The following is a 25,711-nucleotide window of genomic DNA, read 5'->3' on the forward strand; positions in this document are numbered from 1 at the left end:
AGTTGCTTTTTGAAAAGGTTTTGCTGACAGCATTCTTGACATGGCAGGTGGTTTGACAAGGATGCAGTCCACATGATGGAGCCCTTAAAACAGAACTCTTGCGACACTTTGAAATTAGTAGACTGACATAAGTGCTCATGACCGCGCACTTTGTGGCATATAATTTTCAAATAAAACAAACATTTAAGTAAGTGTGCCTTTTTTAAACAAGATAATGAACTTTATGACCATAAAGCAATGACTTTATTTTATTGAACGTCAAGACTGGGACTGTTTTTGCTTACAATTCACCAGACATTGTGCCTCTCCTTCTGGTGGGCACCTCTTGGGCCACCAGGAGGCAGTATAACGCTCAAGCTGCTCAGTAAGCCTCAGAAAAATGTATTTTTTTGACAGAAATCCAAACATTGTTGAAGGCGAGGCTCGGTTGCTATGACGCGAGAAGGCGGGGCCTTACACGCATCTTGTATATTCGCTCACTCATTGGGGATGTCAATGACCAACTCTGCCTCGTCGCCCTCGCCTCGGTCTTCGTCTCCTCGCTCGCTGTCAACGTTGCTCTCGCCGTCCTCCTCGGCGGCATCCCCGCTGAGCATCTGTCGTGGGACCCAGCTGAACGGGGCGCCGGCCGTCGAAGCTGCCGCCGGGCCCGATGGGTAAGCGGCCGTCACGTGTGCGGCTGCCACCTGGCAAGCAGGCGTAGACAGACAGACAAAAACAACGTAAGGTTGGGAAAGGGGGACTGCTGACAGGGGGTGCTTGGAGGAGGATGCGAGACAAAATGAAACATAAAATCAGTCAAATGAAATACAAACAAGCTTTTGCATCAGAGGAAAATCTGCCTATTTTGGATAGGGCAGGGTGTGGACTTTGCCTGACTTAGAAAGGTGCTCATGTATCGCCCCCCCCCAAAACAAATAACTACAAATTTAGTGTGAATAGCTTCCAGTAATAGGGAATGAGTGAAGGATTTTGAACACATCCCAGCTCATTTTGTTAACTAATGTTGGCCAAAGAATGTTCTTTGTTTGTTTGCGCCCCTTTTTCACCTCTCACCTTCCCCGTTGAATCTCTCTTGCTTTTGGGTGCCTTTGTTTTCCGCTCTTTCTTCAGTCGTTCAGCCGGGGGAGCCAAATACTCAGGTGGGAAGGGCATCTGCCCGGCAGTATGAGCACACAGTACACACAAACGCAAGCAGTCCACGGGACAGAAACATGAAAAACAAACCAAAAAAAAATAAAAATAAAAAAAAAAGAAGAATGCAAGAGAGAACGTGAACTCAAATGACAAATCTACATGTCGGCAAGGCTTGATGATGACGACGAGGCAGTGGGAGGGGCAAGCAGACTCACGGTGTTGAGGTAAGGTCCGGAGCCGGAGGACTGTAACGGGTGCGCGCCTGGACAGGACAGCAGGGAGAGATGAGACGAGGGCGATGATGATATACACGGGCTGGGGCTGCTTCTTCGCCTGGAAAACACACAAAGCTCGCTCCATTGCCTCTCAAACTGTGTCAAGGAGCAAGAATGTGCAAAATATCACGCAGGGAACTTGGACGAAACACTTGGTACAACGCCACACTTTGACTCATATGCTGTAAGCTTGTGCGCTTTGGTAGGTGCTGCTCTTTTGGTTAGCAACAGAGTTGGAAATTCTTCAAATTGAAGTCATATGTCAAGCCGCTGCCGTATGACGCAACTCACTTCTTTGCTCCTTCTCTGATTACTTCTCCCTCGCTGTTTTCCGAGGACACGGTCGCGTCAGAATCTAAAATGTGAGCGCAAAAATTTCAACGTCTACATTTCTCCATTTGCAAACTGCTTTAAGTTAATTACCTGAGGAGTCTTCATCTACCCTCTCATAGGGGAGCAGTCGGTCCAGAAGGAAGCTAAAATACACCATTAGACAGAATTGAAGGTCTTCATTCTCTACAGTTCAACAAATTGATTCAAAAAAGATGTAAATAACAACAAAATGAGGAGTGGGTATTTTTTTTTCCATTCGACTGTCCACTTTCCAACTCTGTCCCTTCATAAATGTGTTTTAAAAAATCCACTTTGTTTTGTGTACTTTGTGGATTTACAGAAGTAATCTAACCTTTCTTTTGTTATTCATATTTGATTCTAAGGGTGACTGTGCATACCGTGTGTCATGTCACACACCTTTTGTCCCGGGACACTTTCAGTAGCTTTCTCTGTGCCCTTCTCAGCTCCTCCTGGAAGCATTCGTGTTCCTACAGAACAAAAATAAAATGCATTACTCTGTCAAAACACAATTTAAACATGCTTTTAATACCTGTTATGTACGGACAGAAGTGAGAATACGCCACAACTGTACTTAGTTTTTGTAGTTTTTTAGTTGGATCTAATTTGCTGATGACATCTGACTTTGTTCTCTACATTGAAACAGAGATCTGTACTCATGTTTTGTGGCAGCACGTTATTTGGCATAGAAGCCCACTGAGAACTAAAGTAGCATAATACATTTTTTAATTTGCGATTTTAAAATATGTGGCGATTTCCACCTCTGCAGTAATTACAATCCTAAATCTTTGTTATTACAGAAAGTACGTATGGGTGGGTGGGTGTTTCTGCCACCAATTGAACACTTACATAAACCAAAAATTTTAACTTTCTTTTCAAGTTCTTGTATTTTCGCTTGTAGTCGACTTCGACGTCTGCCTGGCCGTTCATTTCTGAAATGCACAATACACATGAACCACGAAACCTTAAGCGACATAACCACCTCGCAGGTTAATAAGATTCACAAGAAATAAGTATGAATCGAGTTGTATTACGTTCGCTTTCTCAGACTTACCATACAGGGTATGTTAGGCTAAGCTAGCTAAACACGTAAGCAGACAAGCTAAACTCGCTCAAAAACTACGGTAAATTAAAAATATATATAAAGAAAATCATTCGGTGTTTTTTTTTATTTTGTTAGTTGTCTTCTCAGGCGCTACCGTGCAGTTAAGCAACGTTTAAAGCTATTCGGAAGAATCTTGCTATCTGTACCGCTTTCCTCTGTCTTAGCGACATGGTTTTGTTTACGCTCCTAGCGTTTTCTTCTTCTTCTTCGTTGGGGTTTAACGGCAGCTTGCATCCTATTAGTTGCATTGCCGCCCCTACTTTTTTTTTTTTTTTTTACATCACAACACTATATTCTCTTCACCAGACCTGTGCTTTTTAAAAACTCCAAAAACCAGCGCTTTCCCCTCCCACTTGACCCTACTTCCAGAATGGTTCTCACAGATATTCCCTCAAGCCCTTCTGTCTGCAGCTTCTCCACCAACTCAACCCTTTGCCGGAAATATTTTCTACAGAAAAGCAGAGCATGTCGCACCGTCTCCATCTCCTGACACTCAGAGCACAGCCCATCCTGATGTTTCCCCAGAAGGTGGAGAGTGCTGTCAAGAAAGGTGTGTCCTATCCTCAGTCTGGCAATAATGACTTCATCCTTCCTTTTCCACCCTCCCCTCCCACACTCATGAACTGACTCAGCCACTCTACTACACACTGAGAACAGGTGCCTCCCTTTGCTCTCCTGCTCCCAATGCTGTTGCCACTGCAGCATCACTTCCCTCCACACAATACTTTTACCCTCAGACTTAGACAGTACTATGTTGGTCTCCACACGCTCTTTTTTCACTGCCTCTTTTGCCAGTTTGTCAGCCCTCTCATTCGCCAGGATACCCACATGTGCTGGAACCCACATCAATGCTACCTTAACCCCCCTCGCTGCGACATCCCTAACAGCCAAAAGAATTTCCTGAATAAGATCCTGTCGGCTCTGAGAACTGCCCCTCCCAATACTTTTAACCGCAGACACAGAGTCACTACACACCAAGAAATTACAATTTACAAGTTGCTCCGCCCATTGCACTGCCATCAGGATAGCAGCCAATTCCACAGTAAACACACTTAGATTGTCTGATGTTCTCCTACATGACTGTACATTCAATTTACTAAACTACTGTAAAATGTTGCCCCTGTAGCCCCAGTTTCCTGGTCTTTTGAACCATCCGTAAAGGCTAGTATATGGTCAGAGTAGTTCTCCACCACCCTGCATTGAAACTCACGCACCAGGTTTGCCTCTTTGTCCCTTAATTTGACGTCAAGCAGCTTTAGATCAACCTCTGGGGCCCTCAGCTGCCACAGAGGAGTCACTGGCAACAATACCACTGGGCAGAAATTCATGCCGTAAACAGCCACCTCTTGCGCCACTGTCTCCCCAGTCCACCCAAAGCTTTCCCCTCTCCCTGCCCTTCTCTCCCAGCTCGCCTGAATTGCCAATTTAACTGGGTGGCCATCCCCTTGGCACCTTAGGCTAACCCAGTAATTAGCCTGGAGCTGCTTCCTTCTAAAACTGAGTGGCATTTCTCCTACCTCCACTTGCACTCCTAGCGTCGGTACGTCATCACGCGTCATGTTACGCAGCAATGGAACCGTTTCTTTTTCCTCCCTTAAGGACAAAACTCTCGGTACAGCTATTACGAATTACCGTTGAAAAACAATCAGAGTTATCTTAGCGATTTATTTTTAGCGTTTAATCGAAATTTTAATGTGGAATAATAATGCAGAACAATGATCTGCGTCTTTGTCTGTTCTACTGACCAAACCAGTAATTGGATCAGATTTTGTGTGCATTTTCTCCACCGAAAATTTGAAAGAATGCCTCCAGCCTGGCTAGTGAAGGATCGTTCAGCATACTATTTAAGTAATTCAACAAAACTGGTGGTAATCAGACCTAGTAATGTGGCCAGTGAAACTGGATGAATTTATCTGTCCAATAACTATGGTTAATACGTTAACTGGTGGTTGAACAAGTCAACTACATAATTGCATATTCACCTAGCGTTAAACCAAACTGTATTGTGTTCATGCACTTGGGTTGACCAACCTAAACAAAATCAGAAAGGAGCAAATACTTTTTCCCAGCACCCTTCCTCCTCAGTGGGCTTGATGCTTTCTGTGGTATCGCAGCATCCCCTGTACTGTTGCCTCATGGCGAATTTGCTGCACAGAGCACACCGTACAGTCACTCGGCAGCAGCTAGCAGCATGAATTATAGATAGGGGAGAATTTTGCAGGAGTTGTTTAATGATGCCTAACACTGCATGAGGCGTAGGAGAGATGGTGGCGCAGCATCAATGAAAGGTGAACAATTCACGTCTTTAAAATGGAGATGAATGGAGGAGAGGAATGAGGCTGGACAGAGGCAATTCCTCAGATACATTTCAAAGCTTGTCTGCATGGCAACACACTGCACGCAGGAACACGCTTCTTCCCCCAATGTCAAAAACATGACCATTGCCTTGCCATTTTTAGTGGAATTCATACAGATGGGAGTGCCGCCACAATGCCGCAGTGTTATTTTGAGGTAGTAAAACGCACCGTAATGGCTGTAGGCTGCATTGCATTACCCCCTCCACCTTTGACAGGGGATCGATGATAAAATTAAACGTGCAGAGCAAATTCATGACGCTCTGTAATTTGTCGCTCCCGTTTGTTCTGCAGAGCCCAAAATAACCTCTTCCTTTGTCTGCTGCCATGACCACGGCCATCCAACACCCTGTCTTTTTAATGGAACATTTTATAAGTTGTCTTCTGTTGTTTTTAACTTGTCATCTATGTGGAACCCCCCCCCCCCCACACACACACACACACACACACGCACACAACACACACGCACGCACACTCACTTGCGTCTGCTTGGTCACTTTGCACGTTTGAGTCCTTCTGCTTGACTTCTGCGTTGTGTCCCAGTTGACTGGAATGTATGGAAACCACACCAACAACATGGTTGACAGAGGCCTGCTCTCTGAACACAAGGTAAGCAGCCAACTACCATTCACCCCTGGCATACTGACCGAAACCGGGTGGAGGAGCTATATTGTTGGACAGTGATTCTTTGTGTTGCAGGACAAACTTGTCTGGGCTATCAAAAGAATCCAGCACCAAGTGGACAGACAGTCAGTGCAGGGAGGCAGAGAGCGAGACTTACACAGACTCACTACAACTGGAGGTAAAGTCTTCTTCTTACTCAGCTAATATCAATCTTTTCTTCATCTAAAATTTAGAGCAAAAGTCAACGCAATTCTTTCAGTGGAACCAATTAGTGTTACGAGAATCGTGCTCGGCTGGTGTTTCAGAGCCAGTTTGATAGCCTGAAACGAGAGATCCGAGCCGAGTTCGGGAACCTCCATCACTTCCTGGACGAGGAGGAGCGGAAGGACTTGAATCGACTGAAGCGGGAGCGAGGAAGAGCACTAAAGAGACTGAAGGAGAGGGAGAAGGCCATCTCCCAGCAACGGAAGGACCTGGAGCGAGCCGTGGCCGCGCTCAACGCCAAACTAGCTGAAGAAGACAGCGCCAAGATGCTCAAGGTGAGAAAAATGACATTTGCATTTGGCTCGGATTTACTCAGAAATGTGTACTCAGTGCTTCTCAATCATTTTCTGTGATGCCCCCCCAGGGAGAAGAAAATATTTCGCCCCCCCACGATGCTTGTACCCTTGTTAACGTTAAAGAAAACCAAAAATAAATAAAAAGATCAACTTACAAGAAAGAATAACTTTATTAATAACATTGTTTTTAGTTTGTAACAGAACAGATTCAATGTGCATCACTTTGCCTGAAATTAAAAAATAAAACATTCTTGACCAACTGCCATTTTTTGCTGAAGAAAATACAATAAAATCATAATAAACATACATAATATCAAATTAAATCAAAGCAATAAATCATATTCAATTCAAAGTAATCAGCAAAATTAACTCAGGAGCACAATATATAAAACATTTTAACCCACAAAACAAAATGAACTAGAATTTGCAATTTCTGGAGAAATTGCGTGTGAAGGCGAAGACACTTCACACTATTGTGGGACTCGAACTCACGACGAGGGTGGAAGTCTGATGCTCTACCTACTGAGCTAAACAGTGACTTATTATTGATGCGGTGGAATGATGCTAAATCATGAGAAATAAAATGATTAGGTAATAAAAATGGTAAATTACTTATGATTGATTGATTGATTAATATCTTTATTTCGAACATCCAAAACAAAAAGAAAATTAAGCAAAACAGATAGCACTTGAAGTGCCATATATAAGTCCATACAACAGACAAACAAAAAATAAACCAACAAACAGAAAGAATAATTATTTTAAATAAAAGAAATAATAATAATAATAATAATACATAAATAAATAGATCAATAAAGAATGCTCGAAAAGGAGTAGGAGGAAGCATAGCTTTTTAGATTCCTACCCCTTTTTCACTTTATCCATTAAACCAGTGATTCAACATATACTGTAATTCTACCACAGAACGCAAGTAGACACACTTTCACACTTATTTTCTGTTTCATTTTTACTTGCATGTAGCCCTTTGGCACTTTTAGCCTTTGTACTCGCTAAACAACATATTTTTGTACATTCTTTTAAACTGGTGGATATTTGGACTTTGCTTGAGTTCCTCACTTAGATTGTTCCATAGTTTGACCCCGGTTATAGTGATACAGAAACGTTTTAAGGTTGTTCTTATGTTTAAGATTTTGAAATTGTGATGCCCCCTTAACTTATAACCTTCCTCCCGATTCCAAAATAAGTTTGGGATATTTTCTGGTAGTTGTTTTGCTTTCGCCCTATACATGATGATTGCTGTTTGATAAAGTCAAAGTCAAAGTCCGCTTTATTGTCAATTTCTCCACATGCCAGGCACACAAAGAGATCGAAATTACGTTCCCCACCGTCCCACGGTGACTAGACAGTACACAACACTCGCACCAAATAGCACAAAGAGTAAAAACGAACAGACAAGAGCAACGAAGAAGTAATAAGTGCCCGGTCCGCTCGATAGCACGCCAGCCGCTCCAGTAGCACAGCAGAGTCCGGTGTCCAGCGACCGGACAGTCGCCAGAAGAATGGAAGGCACGGCCGGGCGAGTTGGGCACGCCGCGAGCCTGGCCCGGACGCCTCCGCGCTTCCCCCTCTTCTGCCTCCTCGCACACCGCTTCCGACGCTGCTGGTCCGGGGAAGGAGAAGCAGACGAGTCCAGCGATGATGCAGGCATTGTAGTCCCAGTGACTTTAATGTCCCCGCACCAAAGTCCGAAACGCCGCAAAACTCGCTTTCGCCGATGTCGAGCAGAACCTGCCTGCTGTACTCGTAGCGCTACGTGGTGCGATCAGACAAACACATAAAACTGTCTGGCAAACACTCATTAAATGAACAAAAACACCGATCGGCAGGGACGGAGAGAGGCCGCTGCGTGTGCACGCGCCGCCATCTTATTCCTTCTATGTACTATGATACTATGTCGGTGAATTTTAATAGTTTGGATTGTATGAAAAGTGGATTTGTGTGTTCCAAGTAGTTGACTTTATGAATAGTCCTTATTGCTCTTTTCTGCAGAATGATAAGTGGCTGTAGTGAAGTTTTATAAGTATTCCCCCAAACCTCAACACAGTAATGCAAATAGGGCAAGACAAGAGAACAATAAAGTGTACGAAGTGAATGATAATCCAGTAATTCTTTTGCTTTGTATATAACTGCCATGCTTCTTGAAATTTTAGACTTTACGTGTTCGATGTGTGGCTTCCAACTCAGCCTGTCATCTATTATAACCCCAAGAAATTTGTTTTCCTGCACTCTTTCAATTTCAGTCCCATCTATTTCTATTCGTATCTTTTTGTTCTTTTTGCCCCCACACAGCGATACAACTGGAGAGGACGCTCTCAATGGTGCCACGGTAGAATGTGGTCATGATGGCAGGAGGAGCACTTGCTCGCCTGAGTTTCCGCAGAAAGTACAGGCGGCACTGAGCTTTCTTCGCCAGCGACGCAGCGTTAGTGGCCCAGGAGAGGTCCTCACTGATGTGCACCCCCAGGAATCTGGTGCTGCTCACTCTCTCCACCACAGTACCGTCGATGGTCAGCGGCAGGTGTTGGGTGTGACCCTTCCGGAAGTCAACAACAATCTCCTTGGTCTTGCTGAGGTTCAGCAGGAGGTTGTTGTCCCTGCACCACGTGACCAGAAGGTCGACCTCCGACCTGTATTGAGTCACGTCGCCCCCGGTGATGAGACCCACCACAGTCGTGTCGTCGGCATATTTCAGCACGCAGTTGCTGCTGTAGGTTGCAGTGCAGTCATGCGTCAGCAGGGTGAAGAGCAGCTGACTGAGCACGCAGCCTTGTGGGGCCCCCGTGCTCAGCGTGATGCTGCCGGAGACATTGTCGCCAACACGTACTACCTGAGGCCTCTGACAGAGGAAGTCCAGTACCCACTTGCAAAGGTAGGTACTGAGGCCCAGCTTTTCGAGTTAGCAGATGAGACGCTGTGGAACAATGGTGTTGAATGCAGAACTGAAGTCCACAAACAGCAATCTCACATACGAGTCTCTGTTCTCCAGGTGTGTGAGGGTAGAGTGGAGGGCTGAGCAGATGGCATCCTCAGAGGACCGTTTGGCTCGGTACGCAAACTGGAAGGGGTCTATGGTGGGGGAGAGAACGGATCTGTCGTGCGCCATGACAAGCCGCTCAAAGCATTTCATGATGATGGGTGTAGTGGCGGTAGTCATTGAAGCAGGAAGGAGCAGGTTTTTTCGGCACAGGTATGATCGTGGCAGCCTTAAAACATGACGGGATGATGGCCTGCTGCAGGGAAATGTTAAAGATGTCTGTGAAGACATCCATCAGCTCCTCAGCGCAGTCCTTCAGCGCTCGGGATGTTATCCGGGCCCGCCGCCTTACGGGTGTTGATAGCAGCAAGCGTTCTCCTCACGCTAACGGCAGAGAGGCACAGGGGCTGCTCGTTCGGAGGGGGAGGGGTCTTCAGTGGGCAAGTGCTGTTCTGAGCGTCGAAGCGAGCAAAGACGTGGTTTAGTTTTGATTCCTTTACTGAATTATTGGCAAAAAAATAACAGGCACTGTGGCTCATAGGGGATTACAGGCAAAGTGGCAAAAGGGTATAGGCACATGTTTGGTCGTAAGGATTTGAGAGCAGGTGTGTGTAGTGTACATGGGTGAGTCTTTGTGATTCTTATGCTTGTGATTATTGTATGAAGCGTGTGAAGGGTGTGTGTGGGGGTGTGTGTGTGTGTGGGGGGGGTTCTGCATCAGACAGAAATACAGCACGTAAGTCAACACTCAACTTCTGATGTCACACAACACGACGGCACACATTACATAATTACTTGCTTGTAACTGTTCCGCTATACTAAATAACCATGAATGAAATACTCTCGGCAACACACCAAACATTAGTCATCGAGACACCGTCTGCATCGCTGTCGTCCCAGGAAAACGCTTCTTCTAAAAAAGATGCACAAGGAAGCTCGCAAAAGGTTTGCTGAAGTCAAGCAGACTGAGGATATGGGTTACTGGAACCATGTCCTGTGGTCTGATGAGACCAAGATAAACATATTTGATTCAGATGGTGTCCAGCGTGTGTGGCGGCAACCAGGTGAAGAGTACAAAGACAAGTGTGTCTTGCTGACAGTCAAGCATGGTCGTGGAGCGTCATGGTCTGGGGCTGTATGAGTGCTGCTGGCACTGGGGAGATACAGTACATTGACGGAACAATGAGAAATACTGAAGCAGAGCATGATCCCCTCCCTCCGTAAACTGGGCCGCGGAGGAGTATTCCAACACGATAATGACCCCAAACACGATTCTACCTCCGGCCCTCCCTGTGTGGAGTTTGCATGTTCTCCCCGTGTCCGCGTGGGTTTTCTCCGGGCACTCCGGTTTCCTCCCACATCCCAAAAACATGCTTGGTAGGCCGATTGAGCTCTCCAAACTGCCCCTAGGTGTGAGTGCGGATGGTTGTTCGTCTCTGTGTCCCCTGCAATTGGCTGGCAACCGGTTCAGGGTGTCCCCCGCCTACTGCCTGTTGACAGCTGGGATAGGCTCCAGCACGCCCGAGGCCCCGGTGGGGATAAAGCAGCACATAAAATGGATGGATGGATGGATGGATGGATGATTCAAACACAGAATATCAACATGCATATAGAGTAGGGAACTCCACAGCTACGGCCCTAACTCACATGACAGATAATTGGCTGATGAATATAGAAGAAAGAAAATTTGTTGGAGCAGTTTAATGGATTTCACAGCGGCTTTTGATATTATTGATCATGAATTATTAATTAAAAAATTGGAATGTTATGGTTTCTCACGTGCAGCACTAACATGGTTTAAGAGTTATTTAACAAACAGAAAACAACAAGTGATTTTCAAAGGTAGTTATTCTGATGTGAGGGATATCAGCTGTGGAGTGCCTCAAGGGAGTTGTTTGGGACTGATTGTATACCATATTTACAAATGACTTTCCACTGGTATTAAAGAAAGCCTCAATATCAATATGTGCTGATGATTCTACTGTGTGCTTGTCATCAACTAAATGTTCAGTTAAATATGTTCTTACAGTATGAATTATAATCAGTGGTGGAGTGGATTAGTAAAGTTGGTTCTTCATGTCTTAAAAACAAATTGTATCATATTTGGCACAACCCATACTTTAAAACAACAGCCTGAACTAATTCTCATAATAAATAACGTAGGTGTTTACAAACAAAACTACTTGGTGTTGTGTTAGATAATAAACTATTGTGTACTAAACATATTGATATGATGGTATCAAAAATGGGAAGGGCTGTTTCTGTTATAAGATGTGCAGCTTTTATGTCACTAAGGTTAGCTAGAATAGGTTTTTGGAACTAATTAATCCCCGATAAACGAGGGATTACTGTACTAACGTTTGTGCAAATCTGTAAAGTTGTTTTGTGTGGCTTCCGCCACACAGTGATGTAATAAACAGGCGTAATATATAGACCCGATCAGAGGACTTCTAATAAGACATTGATAAATACCGTATTGGCCCGAATATAAGATGACCCCGATTATAAGATGACCCCCTCTTTTTCAAGACTTGTTTGAAAAAGGTCTTTGTCTAGACCCCGAATGTAAATCGATCCCCCCTTTTTCAACAGCTCAGTGTCCTAGCTCAGTGTCCTAGTAGTAGAGTACCCGCCCTGAGACTGGAAGGTTGTGGGTTCAAACCCCGGCCGGGTCGTACCAAAGACTATAAAAATGGTACCCATTGCCTCCCTGCTTAGAACTCAGCATTAAGGGTTGGAATTGGGGGGTTAGATCTCTAAATGATTCCCGAGCGCGGCATCGCTGCTGCTCACTGCTCCCCTCTCCCCCAGGGGATGGATCAAAATCACATGGGGATGGGTTAAATGCAGAGGACAAATTTCACCACACCCAGATGTGTGTGTGACGATGATCATTGTTCAGTTTTATTTCAAAATCTCATCTTATATTCGGGGCAATACGGTAAATACAATCGTTTGTGCAAAGAAAACAGCATTAGGACCTTCTAAAATGGCATAGAAAAGAGACATGCTTATTAGGCACAATTCAAGCTTCCTGGAAAGCCAGGATCATTGCCGAAGAGCAACGTGACAACAACAAGACAATGACGAAGGAAATTGGCATGTTAGATGGCGGATTTGCGTATGAATATTGATCAACAATAACGTGAGTACAGTCGAGTATGTGGTGAAAGAGTAGAAATATTGATCAACAATAACGTGAGTACAGTCGAGTACGTGGTGAAAGAGTAGAATAAAGTACAACCGAACTCACTTTCTTGCTCCTGTGATGTTGTCTTTTTTGTTTACTGTAAATCATGGCATGCATGCACCCTATGATGCGGTGCACCCTATAAGTGTGTTAAATACAGTAATGGCACACGTAATTGAGACTGTGCCTTTTAGTACAGTGCACCGTTTGGTCGTGAAATTACGGTACTTGGTTATTAATAAAAGTTCATATTAATACTTTGTTATAGAATAGAATAGAATAGAATGCCCTTTATTTGTTTTACAATGTAATTGGAGAGCTTCTCCTTTTCTAGTGCAAATAAGTACAGTCAAACCTCGGTTTTCGACCACAATCCGTTCCAGAAGGCGGTTTGAGAAGTGATTTGCTCGAATTCTGAATGTATTTTTCTCATTACAAATAATGGAAACATATTTAATCCGTTCCAAGACAAAAAAAAAAACGCCCTTTTTGAGCATTTCTTCATTTGCGCATTTTTGCCCAATCGCGCAACTGCAGCGCACCGCCGAACGCGCAACCGTAGTGCGCCGCCAACCGCAACTGTACCGCGCTGGTCGCATTATTGTGACAGACCCGTCACTGAAATTTAGAATGTATTTTTAAAGTCCTGATGTACTTTCCCAAATTTAATTGAACCTCAGTGCGCAGGGAGCTTAATCTTGTCCGATCGCGCAACTGCAGAGCACCGCTGAACGCGCAACCCTAGCGTGCCGCCGACCGCACAACTGCACCGCGCTGGTCGCATTATTGTGACAGAGCGGTCCCTAAAATTTAGAAAATATTTTAAAAGTCTTAATGTACTTTCCAAAATTTAAGTGGACCTCAGTGCGCAGGGAACTTTTATTTGGTCCGATCGCGCAACCGCAGCGCGCCGGGCGCTCACGGTCGCATTGCTTTAGGAGCATCTTTGTGTTTTAGGATGGCTTTACTGCTCCCACTTGCTTCATTTGGAGGCATGATTAGAGTTGATGCAATCCTCAGAGTAACGAGAATGTAATAAACGGAGTCAGTTGGCATGTGGGCCCTCTCGGCTCATCTCGCGAGGTTCGACAACCACATTTCGTCCGATATCCGAAGCTAAAAAAATCTCGATTTTTTTTTTAATACCGAATTGTTCGAGAACCGGGACGTTCAAAAACCGAGGCTCCACTGTAGTTGCATATAAGTTATCCCATATTTACTCAATGTTTGTTTCAGGAACTGTATACCAGTTACCTCGTATTTACTTAATGTGTTTGAAGTGTTCAGGGCTAGTTGCTCATTATTTTTGTGTGTTGTGTTAGTTTGCCAAGAAGATAAACTTAGCAACGGTTTAGTTGCGTTATTCCACAGGAAAGCGGCATTCAACGTGCTTCAAGTTATCTGATCACAGTCGAGGACGAGTCAGCCAACCGTGGAGAAGACTGCCGGTTGAGGAAACAGGACAGACTCTGCAATTCCAGTGCTGGGGTCACGGGCCGACAATTAAATACTCATGAATCACCACTTGCCTTCACTTGCGCCCTCCTCTCGTCACTCGTGTGCTCAATAAACCATTTGTTGATCCCATACTGCCCAATATTTCGGACTGGTAACCCTTTGCCTCATTGCATAACTGTGCACGCCCAGCCTTTCCAATCTTTGCGTCCCCTCTTTGACGTCAGTTCCCACTCAACTGGCCGTGCCTTCACAAACAATAATGAACAGACATTAAAATACTCAATAAGTTTGTCGTTATCACACAGTACTTATTTGCACATAATAATTTGGCGATAAAGCTTTTTTAAACTGTTTGGGTGTGGTGAGTGCTATATTTGGCTCTTGCTGATAACACATTAAGCCAAACGAATTAACTGGATGTCAAATTGATTATCCAACTGTGGCTTTATTCCATGCCATTTCAGCACCTAACGGATTATGTCACTTTGGTCGAGAGAAAAAAATGATTGATCACTGCAGGTCAGTGCACTAGTTGCAATTATTATATTAATTTACTGGCGGTTATTTTGTTGATTTTTATTTTTTCCAATTAGTGGATTGGTTTGTCACCTTGAGAAAGGAAAAATTTGGATAAGGAACACGAGTTGAGACAACCAGCTACACACGCAGAACGTGTGCACTGGGACACTGAGAAGCATTTTGAAAGATGTGTCAAAGTAAATGATGATGGAATCGTATGTAGTAATACAACACTTTACTACATATGGGTTCTCTAAGTTATACAATTGAGTAAGATAAAACAAATTTTGATTTTTATTCAAATATCTAAGAGTCTTGTGATAAACGATGAGAAAATTATTGAAAAGTAACTAAAGAAACAAAGTGAAAATGTCTCATCATTTGCAAGCTGGATCGCTCCCTATTCGGGGAGGCCATCCATTTATTTGCAAAGCTAGTTGTGGAAGCAGTCCAATTGCCACAAAAAGTAGCTATATGCACGTGTGCAGGGCACACAAACGAGACTGATCAGGTGTCAAGAGGTAACAAGCTTGCAGACAGAACCGCATAGGTGCAGCGCCAAAGACTGTACCTTTGATTCATAGATTGTTGTTGATCGGAACTGTTTTAAGTGTTATATGCAGTTTGAAGTACCGTAATTTTCTAACTATAAGTCGCGGTTTTTTTTCATAGTTTGGGGGGGGGGGGGCACTTGTACTCAGGAGCGACTTTTGTGTTGTTGTTTTTTCAAAACATTTTACTTGATCATTAACACATTACTTACTTGTGCAGTTGATCACCTCAAATATTTTTAATACACTGAAAAAACGAATAAAGCAATTCATGTTGTGCCACTCATCACCAGTTCCTCTTCTGCATGCCAAATAAGGGCAAAGGCCAATCCACTTCTTCCTCAGCCTGAAACCAGCCTCACCTGTGCTGGCTGCAGTCAGCCCAGCACAGGTGTGGCTCATCTCAATCAACCAAGCTGTTCCAGATCATCTCGTCAGAGGCTGACTACAAAACCCCCTGAGAGACAGTGCTCGACGCTTCGACGTTAAACTTCTGTGGTCAGCGCTCCCGCCACGTCAAACCAGTGTCTCCTCCCTCCTCCCTCAAATCCACCTTTGGATCACCTTTCGTGAGAAAGATAAATATTTTATTTTTGCCCTGAAACCTCAGTCTCTGTGTCTTGTCTCCTGGGTCCTCGGCACTTTTGGCTCACCACTCCAGTTGAGCGTAACAATTCACACTTTAAAGCACAATATTCAAGTTCATGAAACAAATAAAACAAAAAAACTGAAAAAGAATTAAGTTATTTTTGAACTAAACTGGTCGAGGGTGCTTTAAAGTCAAAGTCCGCTTTATTGTCAATTTCTTCACGTCAAGGCACACAAAGAGATAACGTTTCCCACCGTCCCACGGTGACTAGACACAGTACACAACACTCACAATCAAATAGCACAAAGAGTAAAAATGAACAGACATGAGCAAGGAATAAGTAATAAGCAAATAACCCAAATATTTGGGTTATTCCAAGCGTCGGCTTGTTCACGAAAGTCCAGTGGAAGAGGGGCTAGACTCTCTTCCACTCTGGAGTTGCCCACGGTGAGAGGCGTCGAGCAGGTGTTGGCATACTTATTGCCCCCCGGCTGGGCGCCTGCACATTGGGGTTCACCCCGGTGAGCGAGAGGGTAGCCTCCCTCCGCCTTCGGGTGGGAGGACGGGTCCTGACTGTTGTTTGTGTCTATGCTCCGAACGGCAGCTCAGAGTACCCACCCTTCTTAGAGTCCCTGGAGGAAGTGCTGGAGAGCGCTCCTTCTGGGGACTCCATCGTTCTACTGGGTGACTTCAATGCTCACGTGGGGAATGACAATGAGACCTGGAAGGGCGTGATTGGGAGGAACGGCCCCCCCGATCTGAACCCGAGCGGTGTTCTATTATTGGAATTCTGTGCTCGACACGGATTTTTTATAATGAACACCATGTTCAAGCATAAGGGTGTCCATGTGTGCACTTGGCACCAGGACACCCTAGGCCGCAGTTTGTTGATCGACCTTGTAGTCGTGTCATCGGATTTGCGGCCGCATGTTTTGGACACTCGGGTGAAGAGAGGGGCGGAGCTGTTAACTGATCAGCACCTGGTGGTGGGTTGGCTCCGATGGTGGGGGAAGATGCCGGTCCGACCTGGCAGGCCCAAACGCTCTGTGAGGGTCTGCTGGGAACGTCTGGCAGAATCCCCTGTCAGGAAGAGCTTCAACTCCCACCTCCGGCAGAGCTTTTCCCACGTCCCGGGGGAGGCGGGGGACATTGAGTCCGAGTGGACCTTGTTCCGCGCCTCCATTGTTGAGGCAGCCGACCGGAGCTGTGGCCGTAAGGTTGTTGGTGCCTGTCGTGGCGGCAATCCCCAAACTCGCTGGTGGACACCGGCGGTAAGGGATGCCGTCAAGCTGAAGAAGGAGTCCTATAGGGCCGTTTTGGCCTGCGGGACTCCGGAGGCAGCTGACAGGTACCGGATGGCCAAGCGGAACGCGGCTTCGGTGGTTGCTGAGGCAAAAACTCGGGCGTGGGAGGAGTTTGACGAGGCCATGGAGAATGACTTCCGGACGGCTTCGAGGAAATTCTGGTCCACCATCCGGCGTCTCAGGAGGGGGAAGCAGTGCACGGTCAACACTGTTTACAGTGGAGATGGTGTGCTGCTGACCTCGACTCGGGATGTCGTGAGTCGGTGGGGGGAATACTTCGAAGACCTCCTCAATTCCACCGACACGCCTTCCATTGTGGAAGCAGGGCCTGAGGACTCTGAGGCGGACTCTCCAATCTCGGAGGTCGAAGTCACTGAGGTAGTTAAAAAACTCCTCGGTGGCAAGGCCCCGGGGGTGGATGATTTCCGCCCGGAGTTCTTAAAGGCCCTGGATGTTGTGGGGCTGTCATGGCTGACACGCCTCTACAGCATTGCGTGGACATCGGGGACGGTGCCTCTGGATTGGCAGACTGGGGTGGTGGTTCCCCTCTTTAAGAAGGGGGACCGGAGGGTGTGTTCCAATTACAGGGGAATCACACTCCTCAGCCTCCCTGGTAAGGTCTATTCAGGGGTGCTGGAGAAGAGGATCCGTCGGGAGGTCGAACCTCGGATTCAGGAGGAGCAGTGTGGCTTTCGTCCTGGCCGTGGAACAGTGGACCAGCTCTACACCCTCGGCAGGATCCTCGAGGGTGCATGGGAGTTCGCCCAACCAGTCCACATGTGTTTTGTGGACTTGGAGAAGGCGTTCGACCGTGTCCCTCAGGAGGTTCTCTGGAGGGTGCTTCGGGAGTACGGGGTGCCGAGCCAACTGATAAGGGCGGTTCGGTCCCTGTATCACCGATGCCAGAGTTTGGTCCGCATTTCCGGCAGTAAGTCGGATTCGTTCCCAGTGAGGGTTGGACTCCGCCAAGGCTGCCCTTTGTCACCGATTCTGTTCATAATTTTTATGGACAGAATTTCTAGGCGCAGCCGAGGCGTTGAGGGGGTCCGGTTTGGAGACCTCAGCATCGCGTCACTGCTTTTTGCAGATGACGTGGTGCTGTTGGCTTCTTCAGTCCGTGATCTCCAGCTCTCACTGGAGCGGTTCGCAGCCGAGTGTGAAGCGGTCGGGATGAGGGTCAGCACCTCCAAATCCGAGTCCATGGTCCTCGGTCGGAAAAGGGTGGAATATCCTCTTCGGATCGGGGATGAGATCCTGCCCCAAGTGGAGGAGTTCAAGTATCTTGGGGTCTTGTTCACGAGTGAGGGCAGGATGGAGCGCGAGATCGACAGGCGGATCGGTGCAGCGTCGGCAGTAATGCGGACTCTGTACCGGTCCGTCGTGGTGAAGAGAGAGCTGAGCCAAATGGCAAAGCTCTCGATTAACCGGTCGATCTACGCTCCTACCCTCACCTATGGTCACGAGCTATGGGTCGTGACCGAAAGAACGAGATCCAGGATACAAGCGGCTGAAATGAGTTTCCTCCGCAGGGTGTCCGGGCTATCCCTTAGAGATAGGGTGAGAAGTTCGGTCATCCGCTGCTCCTCCACGTTGAGAGGAGCCAGATGAGGTGGCTCGGGCATCTCATCAGGATGCCTCCTGGACGCCTCCCTGGGGAGGTGTTCCGGGCATGTCCCACCGGTAGGAGACCCCGGGGTCGACCCAGGACGCGGTGGAGAGACTACGTCTCTCGGCTGGCCTGGGAACGCCTTGGGATCCCCCGGGATGAGCTGGAGGAAGTGGCTGGGAAGAGGGAGGTCTGGGAGTCCCTCCTAAAGCTGCTGCCCCCGCGACCCGACCCCGGATAAGCGGAAGAATATGAAGATGAAGACAGACAAAAAGCTGTCAATAACTTCTCATGATAGCCATGTTTCCATTAAACACCGAAAGTCTTGGAAGAAAGCCTTTTTCGGACCTGGTTGTGACATGGATGGGAGACGTTCAGGGAATACCAGGTGCTGAAAGCCTTTTTTTTACCCCCCCACGTCGATTGTGAAAGGAAAGCCATCAAGTACCGCCGTTGCTTGGCACGGTTTCAGGGGCGCTTGTGTCTATAAAATGCAAAGCTTTGGTGAGATCGACGGCTTACGGCCATACTACCCTGAGAACGCCCGATCTCGTCCGATCTCGGAAGCTAAGCAGGGTCGGGCCTGGTTAGTACTTGGATGGGAGACCGCCTGGGAATACCAGGTGCTGTAAGCTTTTACTTATTTTTCACTTCAATCGTTCAAGCAATTTTTTTACAACACCCATCACGTATGGCATTTGGGAAACTGCAAGCGCAGCTTCAACTCCGACATTGAAACTAAAACCCGAGTTTGAAACGTAAACTGTGTGGTGTCATCCATAGCATTGTAGTTTACGTTTCTTACCGCTAGAGAGCAGACTACGTACAGTGAATAAAGAGCCTGGCTCCCTGTGAACTCAAAGCAGCAGTCTTTATTTGTAAAATAACACATTGCGCTTCCATGGAGTGTTTCCCCCCTTTTCATGACATTTGATACAGCAACATGCAGGTCGCAACGGAAAATTCGTGCTACCACACAAAAAGCTGTCAATAACTTCTCATGATAGCCATGTTTCCATTAAACACCGAAAGTCTTGGAAGAAAGCCTTTTTCGGACCTGGTTGTGACATGGATGGGAGACGTTCAGGGAATACAGGTGCTGAAAGCCTTTTTTTTACCCCCCCCCCGTCGATTGTGAAAGGAAAGCCATCAAGTACCGCCGTTGCTTGGCACGGTTTCAGGGGCGCTTGTGTCTATAAAATGCAAAGCTTTGGTGAGTTCGACGGCTTACGGCCATACTACCCTGAGAACGCCCGATCTCGTCCGATCTCGGAAGCTAAGCAGGGTCGGGCCTGGTTAGTACTTGGATGGGAGACCGCCTGGGAATACCAGGTGCTGTAAGCTTTTACTTATTTTTCACTTCAATCGTTCAAGCAATTTTTTACAACACCCATCACGTATGGCATTTGGGAAACTGCAAGCGCAGCTTCAACTCCGACATTGAAACTAAAACCCGAGTTTGAAACGTAAACTGTGTGGTGTCATCCATAGCATTGTAGTTTACGTTTCTTACCGCTAGAGAGCAGACTACGTACAGTGAATAAAGAGCCTGGCTCCCTGTGAACTCAAAGCAGCAGTCTTTATTTGTAAAATAACACATTGCGCTTCCATGGAGTGTTTCCCCCCTTTTCATGACATTTGATACAGCAACATGCAGGTCGCAACGGAAAATTCGTGCTACCACACAAAAAGCTGTCAATAACTTCTCATGATAGCCATGTTTCCATTAAACACCGAAAGTCTTGGAAGAAAGCCTTTTTCGGACCTGGTTGTGACATGGATGGGAGACGTTCAGGGAATACAGGTGCTGAAAGCCTTTTTTTTACCCCCCCCCCACGTCGATTGTGAAAGGAAAGCCATCGAGTACCGCCGTTGCTTGGCACGGTTTCAGGGGCGCTTGTGTCTATAAAATGCAAAGCTTTGGTGTGTTCGACGGCTTACGGCCATACTACCCTGAGAACGCCCGATCTCGTCCGATCTCGGAAGCTAAGCAGGGTCGGGCCTGGTTAGTACTTGGATGGGAGACCGCCTGGGAATACCAGGTGCTGTAAGCTTTTACTTATTTTTCACTTCAATCGTTCAAGCAATTTTTTACAACACCCATCACGTATGACATTTGGGAAACTGCAAGCGCAGCTTCAACTCAGACATTGAAACTAAAACCCGAGTTTGAAACGTAAACTGTGTGGTGTCATCCATAGCATTGTAGTTTACGTTTCTTACCGCTAGAGAGCAGACTACGTACAGTGAATAAAGAGCCTGGCTCCCTGTGAACTCAAAGCAGCAGTCTTTATTTGTAAAATAACACATTGCGCTTCCATGGAGTGTTTCCCCCCTTTTCATGACATTTGATACAGCAACATGCAGGTTGCAACGGAAAATTCGTGCTACCACACAAAAAGCTGTCAATAACTTCTCATGATAGCCATGTTTCCATTAAACACCGAAAGTCTTGGAAGAAAGCCTTTTTTGGACCTGGTTGTGACATGGATGGGAGACGTTCAGGGAATACAGGTGCTGAAAGCCTTTTTTTTACCCCCCCCCGTCGATTGTGAAAGGAAAGCCATCAAGTACCGCCGTTGCTTGGCACGGTTTCAGGGGCGCTTGTGTCTATAAAATGCAAAGCTTTGGTGTGTTCGACGGCTTACGGCCATACTACCCTGAGAACGCCCGATCTCGTCCGATCTCGGAAGCTAAGCAGGGTCGGGCCTGGTTAGTACTTGGATGGGAGACCGCCTGGGAATACCAGGTGCTGTAAGCTTTTACTTATTTTTCACTTCAATCGTTCAAGCATTTTTTTACAACACCCATCACGTATGGCATTTGGGAAACTGCAAGCGCAGCTTCAACTCAGACATTGAAACTAAAACCCGAGTTTGAAACGTAAACTGTGTGGTGTCATCCATAGCATTGTAGTTTACGTTTCTTACCGCTAGAGAGCAGACTACGTACAGTGAATAAAGAGCCTGGCTCCCTGTGAACTCAAAGCAGCAGTCTTTATTTGTAAAATAACACATTGCGCTTCCATGGAGTGTTTCCCCCCTTTTCATGACATTTGATACAGCAACATGCAGGTCGCAACGGAAAATTCGTGCTACCACACAAAAAGCTGTCAATAACTTCTCATGATAGCCATGTTTCCATTAAACACCGAAAGTCTTGGAAGAAAGCCTTTTTCGGACCTGGTTGTGACATGGATGGGAGACGTTCAGGGAATACCAGGTGCTGAAAGCCTTTTTTTTACCCCCCCACGTCGATCCACGTCGATTGTGAAAGGAAAGCCATCAAGTACCGCCGTTGCTTGGCACGGTTTCAGGGGCGCTTGTGTCTATAAAATGCAAAGCTTTGGTGTGTTTGACGGCTTACGGCCATACTACCCTGAGAACGCCCGATCTCGGAAGCTAAGCAGGGTCGGGCCTGGTTAGTACTTGGATGGGAGACCGCCTGGGAATACCAGGTGCTGTAAGCTTTTACTTATTTTTCACTTCAATCGTTCAAGCAATTTTTTACAACACCCATCACGTATGGCATTTGGGAAACTGCAAGCGCAGCTTCAACTCAGACATTGAAACTAAAACCCGAGTTTGAAACGTAAACTGTGTGGTGTGATCCATAGCATTGTAGTTTACGTTTCTTACCGCTAGAGAGCAGACTACGTACAGTGAATAAAGAGCCTGGCTCCCTGTGAACTCAAAGCAGCAGTCTTTATTTGTAAAATAACACATTGCGCTTCCATGGAGTGTTTCCCCCCTTTTCATGACATTTGATACAGCAACATGCAGGTCGCAACGGAAAATTCGTGCTACCACACAAAAAGCCAAAATGACACACAAAATGACAGTGAGACCTGGAAGGGCGTGATTGGGAGGAACGGCCCCCCCGATCTGAACCCGAGCGGTGTTCTATTAAGGTGAAGGATTTAATGATTTGGAGTGACACAGATGGTTTGATACTATTGTTTTAATATGATAGTTATTTGAAATATACTTTATATGTCGTTATATGGGTCTGTGGAATCGGCTTCGACCGAAAATCCACTATTGAAAATCGTTTGGATATGTAATCCTCCATTGTAAAACGAAATATAAAAACGGGGGAAAAAAACCCGAATGTAAAATGAAACAAATGGACGACTGCTCCTAAGTTGTTCATTGTAAATTTGAACTGGAGATCTCGTATTCTACAGGAAGGTGCATGAAGCATCCCGAGATCACTGCCACCCCCTGCCATAAGGCTGGAGAACCTTTTTTTCGTAGCCTCCGTAAGACCTCTTTTCAAAGCCACTTTTTTGGTTCTTTTATCACAATTTATCTTAGGTTGCATTACCTGACATGTTTCGGCGTGTACTTCCGCCTTCATCAGAGTGTCACTGGTGTGGTTGTGATGCGTCTTTATCAGCTGATGGAAGAAGACGTGACTCAAAAAGTGATTGACAAGTGAAACAAAATGAACTTAGTACAACAATCTTTTCAAAGCCGTTTTGTTCGTCTAAAGAGATACGACGTTACATCCATCCATTTTCTGAACCGCTTTGTCCCCACGGGGGTCGCGGGCGTGCTGGAGCCTATCCCAGCCGTCATCGGGGAGTAGGCGGGGGACACCCTGAACCAGTTGCCAGCAAATCGCAGGGCTCACAGAGACAAATAATCATGCGCACTCGCACTCATACCTAGGGACAATTTAGAGTCTTCAATCGGCCTACCAAGCATGTTTTTGGGATGTGGGAGGAAACCGGAGTGCCCGGAGAAAACCCACGCGGACACGGGGAGAACATGCAAACTCCACACAGGGAGGGCCGGAGGTGGAATCGAACCCGCACCCTCCTAACTGTGAGGCGGACGTGCTACAAAGTGCACCACACCGAGCACGTTACAGACAAAATACAAAAAACACAAGATATTATATACACCAGCTTAACTACGGAAATTAATTAATATAGCCACAGTGTTTGAACACTTACAGAGCGACATAAAGACAGGGAGGAGTTTAGTCTAACTGCATAGCCTGTCAACATCGGCAGCCGTGTGATTACGCAATCCTCAGAGGAGGCTCGACAGGACGTTGGCTCCTCGTCTTTGGTATTAAAAGAACTATGAAAATTCAGCGATTCTGGTTTAAAATGATACAAAACGATTGAGATTAAAAGCAAAATAACTATAATAAAACCAATTGAATTTGTTTTTCCCCTTGTCATGATGGTAGGGGAGACGTAGCCTCCTCTGACCGCACGTCCCTGGTGGCCAGCAAGTAACCAGTGAGTATCGTCGCGCCAAGGCCGGTTACGCTAAATGGACCACGCAGTTGTGGGAGCCACTTCACTCACGGCCAATCCAAAATGGCCGTTGAGTCACGATTGAGAGTCCTGACATCCGACAAAGCCTTGCTCTGATGCCATCATGGGAAAACAGCAACATTTGCACTACGTTGTCCACCAAAACGGAGTCGGCTGTGCTTGTTTGTAGATATCACAGCAGTGATGCTGGACCCAGAGACAGTGTGGTGAATTGTCTTTGTGGCTCCTTGGTGGAAAAATGCTGTCTTTAAAGAAGGAAATGCTTCGGGGACACACGGCTGGTTGGAAAAAGATTTTATTCAGCCGAAGTTAGAAGATGTTTTCTCACGCCCCACAGACCCGATGTTCAAAGTCCTATCGTCTGCCAGGCAACGCCTTTCTTATACCTGGCGAGACTCATGATCTCATCGCTTTGAATAGTAGCTACCCTTTGAGACCCCGTACATGTGTTGGCTGTCTGCCCTGACAAGGCCCTCAACTACGTTGTTTTCATGGTCATGAACACCTGCCAATCTATATCCTGTCGTGTCTCTACATTACTGAAACCAAGCACATTTGCTCAACGCAAATAACTCTTGTCCCCCTCACTGATCCGGCTCAGCTGTCCTTGGGTCTCATAAAGAGACATGTGCAGGCAAAAATACACTACAATAGCCCACCCTCTGCTGTCCGTTTTGCCGTCTTGCACTTCGGTGGGCTTCAACGCCGCCAGAGACGCGCCAGGATATGGGTGGGACGAGCCCAAACGCTTCCGGCACTACTACGGCGTGCTGGGTCGCGAGGGCTTCAGCGCGGGTCGGCACTATTGGTGGAGGTGGGCCGCAAGACGGAGTGGAGGCTGGGCGTGGCATGGGCCGACCTTCCCCGAGGGGAGATGGCAGCCACGGGCACCTCCGACGGTCTTTGGACTTTGGCCCTGAGCTTTGCAACCTTGGATTGCCTTGGCATCAAGTGTTGTCAAGGTTACAGACGCCCAGAGTACGGCGCTGGCCGGGAATAGAGGAGGAAAGATCCAAATTAAAATAAGGAGCATTTCGCAAAGATGCCCTGTTCATTCTTGGAACGTCTTAAGCAACTGCTTGAGAAGAGAAAGACAAAAGCGGCAACAATAAAAATTGCACAACTATGTATGTTCAACTCAGCACAACTTTTACTGTTCACTTTTTGTGACACATTGATGCTCAAGACCTCGTGGAAGGCAAAAGTCACACAGATGCACATCGAAGCACTTAACACAAAGCAAGCGCACGCGAAAGCGCACGTGTCGAGTGGGGGTGACAAAAGCCTGGCTTGTGTTTCTCGGCCGTGCTGCATTCAATGACATCAGTTACATTGGAACACAACATGAAAGAAATCCAAAACAGCATTTTGACATTTCGTTGGGGTTTGCCTTTTAAATGAGCCCAATGCATTCGTAAATATTGGTGTGTGATATACATTAGCTATTTGTTTTAAGGTTGCAGATGAATTGAAAGGACTTGTCTTCTTTATCATTTACTATCATACAATAAACATTCCGTATACTCAAAACTCAATTAGAGGGTTAATTAAGCCGTGTACACATGCAATATTTACAAAGCTGGAGTCAGAGTGTGTGTGCGTGTGTGTGTGTTGGGGGGGGGGGGGGTTTAGTGATGGTGAAGTGTGGAACCTGTTGTTTGAAAATACCTAAGGGTGGATTTTCTACTTGTAAACTCCATTTGCAGCCTGGCAATTTTGTGGAGGGAACTTCCTCAAAAAGCCTGCAAGAAGAAATACAAAAGTGTTACAAAATGAAATACGGATTTCATCTGCGATGTT

General features: G+C 46.3%; 2 protein-coding genes, 4 non-coding genes and 1 pseudogene across 8 annotated transcripts; 6 read left to right on the forward strand and 1 right to left on the reverse strand.

The window, feature by feature from the left end:
* Positions 1-220: 220 nt before the first annotated feature.
* ino80e (INO80 complex subunit E) lies at positions 221-3,366 on the reverse strand. Of its 3 annotated transcripts, none has more exons than XM_085918722.1 (8): positions 3,343-3,366; positions 2,613-2,695; positions 2,163-2,233; positions 1,836-1,888; positions 1,704-1,767; positions 1,353-1,470; positions 1,057-1,155; positions 221-686 (listed from the first exon to the last, which is right to left on the reverse strand). In XM_085918722.1, the coding sequence occupies exons 2-8, from the start codon at positions 2,691-2,693 to the stop codon at positions 477-479; spliced, it is 696 nt and encodes a 231-aa protein (XP_085774848.1). In that variant the 5' UTR covers positions 2,694-2,695; positions 3,343-3,366; the 3' UTR covers positions 221-476. The 3 variants fall into 3 exon arrangements, with proteins under 3 accessions (XP_085774848.1, XP_085774846.1, XP_085774847.1); XM_085918720.1 differs by lacking the exon at positions 3,343-3,366 and adding an exon at positions 2,818-3,177; XM_085918721.1 differs by lacking the exon at positions 3,343-3,366 and adding an exon at positions 3,015-3,087.
* On the forward strand, positions 3,240-24,911 carry LOC147053793 (uncharacterized). Its single transcript, XM_085918278.1, is given in 6 exon segments — positions 3,240-3,418; positions 5,766-5,831; positions 5,922-5,966; positions 5,968-6,024; positions 6,152-6,385; positions 24,726-24,911. Coding segments are annotated over 5 exon segments (579 nt in total). The 5' UTR covers positions 3,240-3,418; positions 5,766-5,774.
* LOC147053794 (5S ribosomal RNA) lies at positions 19,135-19,253 on the forward strand. The gene has a single exon (XR_015067194.1). It is a non-coding gene; the product is annotated as a 5S ribosomal RNA (ribosomal RNA).
* On the forward strand, positions 19,844-19,962 carry LOC147053795 (5S ribosomal RNA). Its single transcript, XR_015067205.1, has one exon. It is a non-coding gene; the product is annotated as a 5S ribosomal RNA (ribosomal RNA).
* LOC147053796 (5S ribosomal RNA) lies at positions 20,554-20,672 on the forward strand. The gene has a single exon (XR_015067216.1). It is a non-coding gene; the product is annotated as a 5S ribosomal RNA (ribosomal RNA).
* On the forward strand, positions 21,261-21,379 carry LOC147053797 (5S ribosomal RNA). Its single transcript, XR_015067021.1, has one exon. It is a non-coding gene; the product is annotated as a 5S ribosomal RNA (ribosomal RNA).
* Positions 21,979-22,087, forward strand: LOC147053798 (5S ribosomal RNA; annotated as a pseudogene).
* Positions 24,912-25,711: the final 800 nt, after the last annotated feature.

The sequence above is a fragment of the Syngnathus leptorhynchus genome, chromosome 8 (genome assembly GCF_054491065.1).
Source record: "Syngnathus leptorhynchus isolate UIUO chromosome 8, UIUO_Slep, whole genome shotgun sequence".
Lineage (NCBI taxonomy): Eukaryota > Metazoa > Chordata > Actinopteri > Syngnathiformes > Syngnathidae > Syngnathus > Syngnathus leptorhynchus.